General features: G+C 48.1%; 1 protein-coding gene across 1 annotated transcript in view; it reads left to right on the top strand.

The window, feature by feature from the left end:
* Positions 1 to 333: 333 nt before the first annotated feature.
* Positions 334 to 7,666, top strand: part of Nudt19 (nudix hydrolase 19) — a 9,671-nt gene continuing 2,338 nt past the window's right edge. The window contains exons 1-2 of the mRNA XM_008839466.3: positions 334 to 1,379; positions 5,986 to 6,193. Coding sequence (XP_008837688.1) covers positions 690 to 1,379; positions 5,986 to 6,193 — 898 coding nt within the window. The 5' untranslated portion in view covers positions 334 to 689. The remainder of the gene's footprint in view (positions 1,380 to 5,985; positions 6,194 to 7,666) is intronic.

Genomic DNA, 7,666 nt, shown 5'->3' with positions numbered 1-7,666 from the left:
CCATCAGCATGGTTCATAGGCATTTCCAGAACTTAATTATCTGTCCCTGGAACCTCCTCTTCCAGTGCCCTACAGGAAACAGACCTGCAGGGCTGGAGAGATGGCTCAGCGGATAAGAGCATTCGCTGCTCTTACAGTGGACCAAGACCGGGGTTTGGTTCCTGGCAACCAAATGGTACCTCACAACCATTCATAAGTCCAGATCCAGGGGATCCGACGCCCTCTTCTAACCTCCACAGGCACTGCACGCTTGGGTGCACTTACGTACAAAACATTATACACAGAAAATAGAAATAAATAATAAAAAATAGACCTGCACATCAGCCGAAGGGACAAAATCCTAGTGACCTGGGCTTAGCGGGAAAGGTCTGTAACCCGGCTTAGCTTCAAGTTTTATTTCTGCTCTTGGTCTGGGTGACCAGAGGAGGATAAACCTCCCTCTTTCGGGCACCTAGTCATGACAGCTTGTCCCGCGAGAGTGAGGCGGCTGGGCCTGAGAGCGCCCGAGGAAGTCCGGTTGGCGCAGGGATCTCGCTCCTCCTCTAGGAAGGAGCCAGTGAGGGTGAAGACCCAGCTCGGTAAAGTTCACCTGGCAACCGGCTTATTCTCAGGTCTACGTTGGCTGGGGTTAGAGACAAGGCCCCGCGAACTTCCGCAGATCCCCAGACGCAGGTCCTGGCGCCCTCGCCATGAGCGGTTCGCTGCGGCCCGGCCCGAGCCGCTGGCGGCGGGCGGCCACCGTGGTGCTGGCGGCCGCCTGGCCGCATGCGAGTCTCGTCGCCCCGCCGCCGGCCGAGGGCTTCCGGCTGCTGCTTCTGGAGCGCGGCCGGAAGCAGGGCTTCTTGCCCGGCGCGCACGTCTTCCCCGGCGGCGTGCTAGACGCGGCCGACTGCTCGGCGGACTGGCTGCGTCTGTTCGCGCCGCACCACGGGCCGCCTCGTTTCGGCCTCGGCCCCGCGCCCCCTTCGCGAACCCTGTTCCCGGGGCTGCCAGACACCCGGCCCGACGGAGACCCCGCGGCGCTGCCTGATGACGTAGCGCTGCGCATCTGCGCCATCCGTGAGACCTTTGAGGAGGCGGGTGTGCTGCTGCTGCGGCCTCGGGACTCAGTGCCCGGTCCTCCTGAGCCCTGCTGCGCCCTCCAGCCGCCGCTGGGTCTGGCCAGCTGGCGGTCGCGCGTGCGCAGTGACCCGCACTACTTCCTGCAGCTGTGCGCGCACCTGGACTGCACGCCGGACATCTGGGCGCTGCACGACTGGGGCGGCTGGCTTACACCGTTTTGGCGCTCCAGCCGCCGCTTCGACACCACCTTCCTCCTGTGCTGCCTGCGCGAGCCGCCGCCCGTCGACCCCGACCTGTCGGAGGTGGTGAACTACAAGGTAGTGGCCTGTGGGACCCTGGGATGGGTTGGGCCCAGGGAGAGGGGTACCGAGCTGGAGTGGGACCCTGGTCTCAACTCCCGTCCTCAACCCGTGCCTAAGGCACGATCTTGGCCTCTACCAAGAGCGCTTAAGCTGTACTTTATACATTAATGAATGCACTTCACCCTCACTTTAATTTGGTTTCTTAGGAGAACATGGTTTTTAAAAATACTTTATTAGCCGGGGCGTGGTAGCACACGCCTTTAATCCCAGCACTTGGGAGGCAGAGGCAGGTGGATGTTTGTGAGTTCGAGGCCAGCCTGGTCTACATAGTGAGTTCCAGGCCAACTGGGGCTACAGGGAGACCCTGTCTCAAAAAAACAAAACAAAAAAAAAACTTTATTAAATTTTATGTGTATGAGTGTATTGCCTGCGTAAATGTAAGTACACCTGTGTTGTGCAATGCCTTTGGAAGTCAGAAGAGAGCGTCGAATCCCCATGAACTGGTTGTTAACCACCATGTGCGTGCTGGGAACTAAACGGGAGCCTCTGCTAGAGCAGTCAGTGCTCTTAACTGCTGAGTTGGGTAGGTAGTGCACGCCTTTAATCCTAGTACTTAGGCGGTAGAGGCTGGTGGATCTCTGTGAGTCTGAAGTCAGCCTGGCCCACGTAGTGAGTTCCAGGAAGGGATTGGGCAGTATGATGTTTAGTTTTAATTATCAACTGGACACAGCCAAGTGTGTCAAATAAGTCCTAGAAATGACCTAGATAAGAGTCCCTATGAAGGATTGTTAGATCACGGTGACCTGTGGGCGTGTCTGGTGGGTTATGGTGATTAGATTAATGGCTATGAGAAGAACCAGCCCACTGTGGGCAATGCCTAAGCAAGGGATCCTGGACTGTGTAAGTGTGGAGAGGGGGTTGAGCATGAGCAGGTATGCATACATTCATTCTCTCTACGTTTTTTAATGTGTATGAGTGTATTGCCTGCACACATGTAAGTGCTCACATGTCAAAGAGGATTCCCTGGAACTGGAGTTACAGATGGTTGACAGCCAGCATGTGGGTGCTGGGAACTGAACCTGGGTCCTTCGCAAGAGCAGCCAGTGTTCTTAACCACTGAGCCATCTCCCCAGCCTCCGTTCACTCTGTCTTTGATTGTGGATGTGACTAGCTACTTCAAACTCTGCCACTGTGACCTCCACTTCCTTGCTGTGATGAACTGTAATCTAGAACTGTGAGCTGAGGTAAACCCCTTTCTCTCCTAAGTTAGTTTTTGCCAGGGTATTTTATCACAGCCACAGAAATGAAAGTGAAGCTAAGACAGTTTAGGATAGGGACCCCAAAAGCAGTGGTCCCATTCTTGTCCTTGGCCAGAGGGCAGGAAAGCCAGAAGGGAACCTTTTTATCTCCTCCTAAGTGAGGACCCCTGACCAGAGGCTACGTAAGGTTCTGAATAAAAGTCCAATGCAGATACTAACCCGTTCTGGTAGGCAGCTTTGGAATTTATGGATTTTCATGAAAAAAAATGGGTTATATCTATTCCCCAATTCATCCCATTTCCTAAGTGATTTTAGGGTCTGTATTTTTCTAAATTTTATTATTTTTATTTTATGTGTATGAGTGTATTGTCTGCATGTATGTAAGTATACTCATGTTGTGCATGCCCTCGGAGGTCAGAAGAGGGCATCAGATCCCCTGGAACTGGAGTTACAGATGGTTGTGAGCCATCATTTGGGTGCTTGGAACTGAACCAGGGTCCTCTGCAAGAGCAGCCAGTGCCCTTAACCACTGAGCCATCTCTCCAGCCCCAGTGCCTTGTCATTTTTGATTGCATGTTGAATATTGTGATTTCATGTTGTTGAATGTTGAATTTTGTCCTATTCCTTTAAAGAGTGTTGAACCTTTCCTGGCAGGCTTATTAGAAATTTACTTCATCCTTTTGAGGTTTTAAATGACTCGGGGTGGGGTTTGGCAGTTACATACAACAGGAAACAGGACATACAGCTTTTAGTTAGTGCCAGCTAGGGGCTGTTTGTAAAGCAGGATGCTTAAACTTTTACCAGTGCCTATCTGGTAATTTATTGGCCACAATGTTTTCTTTCTTAGTGCTAAAAGCATAGTACACTTTTAGTTTTTAGCCCAGGAGTAAACCTTTAACCTGGCCTATTCTTTTAGTTAGTGATAGCTCAGTCATCTGTTCTGGACAAGGAGGTTCAATAAGGCTGTTGACCAGGATGTTCTCCCTTGAGGAAGACGCTTAAACTTTTGACCTAGCCATCTTTCTTCTGCTAGCTTGTAGTGTTCTGCAAGACAGGGATTATCAGAGCTGCTGTTTTCAGCACCACCCTCCCCCCACCCCCGCCTTTAGCAGAGAATATAGCCTGGACTTAAAAGTTTTAGGCTCATCTTGCCCTAGGACATGCCATCCTGGTTTCCTATACTACAGACAGTTTTTGTTTTCTTTTTTTCTTCTTCTTTTTTTTGGTCTTTTCGAGACAGGGTCTCCCTGTAGCTCCATGTATTAGTCACTTTTCTGTTGCTGTGATAGAAACACTGACCCAAGCAATTTATAGAAGGAAGAATTTATTTGAGCTTACGGTTCCAGGGGAATTACAGTCTGTCTTCCAGCAGGCACAGGAAACAAGAGAGCGACCAGCGATCTGGCAAGGCTTAAGAACTCTCTAAGCCCACCCCCAGTGACATGCTTCCTCCAGGATAGCCACACCTTCTAAAACCTCCCAAAACAGTGCCACCATCTGGGGACAGAATGTTCAATCAAATACTTGGAGCCTATGGGGGACATTTTCATTCAAACCACCACACTCCAGCTGCCTGGAACTTGCTCTGTAGACCAGGCTGGCCTCGAACTCTCAGAGGATCCACCTGCCTCTGCCTCTGGAGTGCTGGGATTAAAGGCATGCACCACCATGCCCGGCTTAGAGACAGTTTTTGTTTTCACAGCTGGGGAATTACTGCTAGCATCTAATGGCTAGACCCAAGCACACTGTTGAACATCCCTCTTTTAGAGCATAGGACAGCATTCCACAACAAATAATTAGCTAGGAGGGCTGGAGAGATTGCTCATCAGTTAAGAGCACTGGTCACTCTTGCAGAGGACCCAGGTTTGATTCCCAGCACCCACATGGTGGCCAACAACCACCTATAACTCCAATTCCAAGGAATCCAATGCCCTCTTCTAACCTCCACTGGTATTGCATGACACAGGTGCATTTACATGCATGCATGCAATACACTCATACATGTAAAATAAAAATAATATATAAAAAAATTTTTTTAAGTTAACTAGACTAGAGCCAGAAGTGCTGAGCTCCAACCATCTAGAGGAAACAGTAGAATTTGAGCCAGATACCCCTAGAGCTTGAAGCCCAGATTTTTCTAATTAGAGGGATTGCGTTTCCTTGTTTATAAAATGGAACTTTGTCCTGTTATGCTAAGGACTAGGAGTATTTTGTGTAAAGTATTTTGAGCGACCATTACTGGCAACAAGTAGCTGGAAGGTATGTTATTGTAACTCACACAGAACTAAGAAAGCAGAATGCCCCAGAAGGGACTTAGAAAGATTGGGTATCTTAGAATCCAGACCTTTGATTTGCAAAATGCAGCCATGAGCCTCTTCAGAGTGATGAGAGGTGCTTATTAAGCTCAGATTGTGGACCCTCTACCAGGGACATGGGAATATAAGGATTTAGCAGGCTTCTCAGTGAATGAAGTTTAAGCACACACAGGCTGGCAAACCTTTGACCATAGTCATCCAAGGCAGAAGTCAGTTTCAACTTCAACTCAGTCTCAGTGTGTTCAGCATTTAATTATGATGTATATTCCTTCCTCTTCCTCTTCTTCTCCTCCCCCTACCTTCTTTCTCTGCCTCCTCCTTTTCCTAATACTGTGCTGAAGATTGAACCCAGGGCCAGGTTCTCATGTATGCTAGGTAAGTGCTCTACCACTGAACCACACCCCCAGTCCTCACTGGTGGATTCTAGGCAGGTGCTGTACCACTGAGCCCCTCCCCAACCCTCAGGGGTGCATTCTAAGCAAGTGTAAGTGTACCATGTGCCTGCAGTGCATACAGAGGCCAGAAGAGGGTGTCAGATCCCCTGGAACTGGAATTATGGATGGTTGTTAGTGGCCATTTAGGTGCTGGGAACTGAGCCCAGGTTTTCTGCTAGTGCAGCCAGTTCCTTAACCACTTAGGCATCTCTCCAGCCCCTCAACCTGCTGTCTTATGTTTGAGTCATCTTTTGGGAGTGACCAGAACTGCTTTGCCCTCTAAGCATCTCCTGCCTTTATACAGAACAATGCTGCCAGCTCAAGCCTTTGGTGAACTGTTGTGTTAATTAGCTCTTGGGGGTCAGTGTCACAGCATCACTCTCTTAGGAGAATCAGCATATCCTTTATTTTCTTTTTTATTATATAACAAACATAGCAGGTCTCACTAGGTTTGTTGCCCTGGCTGGTCATGATTAAGTGGGAGGATAAGCATATGGCACTGTCCCTACGCCTCCAAATGTTCTCAGAGATCTAGCAAGGCCTAGATTTTACAACATTCAGGTAGATTGTAATGATTGAGTAAACCCTACAAAGCCTCCTTTGTCTCCCACAGTGGTCATCTCCATCAGAGGCAACTCAAAGTTTCATGTCAAAAGAAATTTGGTTGGCACCACCACAGTTCTATGAAGTCAGGAGGCTTGGAAACTTTGCCTCTCTCTCTGCCCTGCACAGATTTTGTTTGGATCGTGGATTAGAAGGGGCTGAGAGATGGCTGCCCATCATGTATTTAACTGCTGATAGTTCGGTTCAACTTCTACCTGGTAAGTGAGTGAAGCACCAATTCTTTTGTTGTTTTTGATGTACAATACATGGGGCTACCTGGAAGCATTGCCCAGCATAGAGACATGAATCACGGTCTGGGTTTTATAAGCCTATGCCTACAGACCTGTCCAACCTGTGGCCTACAGAACACATGCCAGGCTAGCTATGAACACAGCCCAACACAAAAATCACAGACTTCCTTAAAACATTATGAGGTGTGTGTGTGTGTGTGTGTGTGTGTGTGTGTGTGTGTGTGTGTATGTGTTTGTAACTTTATTGTGTGGTTCTTAAGCATGGACTTTGTAGATGACACCGTCTATCACAGTGTCTAAAGGTTGTTCATGCCTGGTGGGTTATTAATTAAAACAAGTTCAAAGTCTTATAAAATATGCATAGTTTTCTAGTGTTCATTCTGTTGCTGTGACAAATACAATGACCCAAAGCAATTTAAGTGAGGAAAGGGTTCATTTCAGCTTATAGGCTTCAGTGCAAGAACTCATGCAGAAACTGGAGCAGGCCTGCTTGCTTGCCTCTGCACAGCATTATCTTTGAGCAAGGAACTCACTTCACGGCCAAAGGAGTACAGTGGGAGCCATGGAGGGTGCTGCTTGCTCACAGTACAGCACGAACCATGGAGGGTAGTCCACAGAGGCTCACGCTTAGTTAGCTTTCTTTTCGTTTTTCCTTTTTGAAACAGGGTCTCCCTGTAGCCTGAGCTGGCCTGAACTTACTATGTAGACCAGGCTGACCTCAATCTCACAGACATCTGCCTGCCTTGTTTCCCAAGCACTAGGACTAAAGGTGTTCACCACCATACCTGGCCATTAGCTGGTTTTCTTACATAGCCCAGGACACCTGCCCAAAGAATGGCACTGCCCACAGTGGGCTGGGCCCTCCTGTCCATGAACAATCAACACAGTCCCCCACAGACATACATGCAGGCTGATCTGATCTGAGAAGTCCCTCAATTGAGACTCCCTTCTTAGGTGACTCTAAGCTGAACCGTTTTGACAGTTAAAGCTAACTCTAGGACACATAGTATTTATTTGTATTTATTTTGAGACAAGATCTTACTGTGATCTGAGATGGCCTAGAACTGTATGTTTCCTAGCTGGTCTCAAACTTGTAATCCTCCTGCCTCCATCAACCATGTGTTGGGATTACGTGTGTGTACTACCATGCCTGGCCCTATAATGTTCCTTATAATGGGAAATCCTGAGTTTATAAACATAAGCATTTTATTTAAAAAATTTTTGAATTGTTATAACTTGTATTTGAATTGTTATAACTTAATTTATTTGAATTAAGAAATTTGTTGATGGTCAGTTCTAGTTTGGCAAGCATTGGTTAGAGTGCTGTTGCAGACACTATGTAGCTCATGCCTGCCTGCTCAGTTCCTCATAATATTGATAAGACTTGTTATTCAGCCTACAGAGGGACAGTCTATCAGTTTGATAGAAGTGATAATTTCT

This window comes from Nannospalax galili, unplaced genomic scaffold (assembly GCF_000622305.1).
Source record: "Nannospalax galili isolate Female #2095 unplaced genomic scaffold, S.galili_v1.0 scaffold159, whole genome shotgun sequence".
In the NCBI taxonomy this organism is placed as follows: Eukaryota; Metazoa; Chordata; class Mammalia; order Rodentia; family Spalacidae; genus Nannospalax; species Nannospalax galili.
This window is presented reverse-complemented; position numbering and strand designations above follow the sequence as displayed.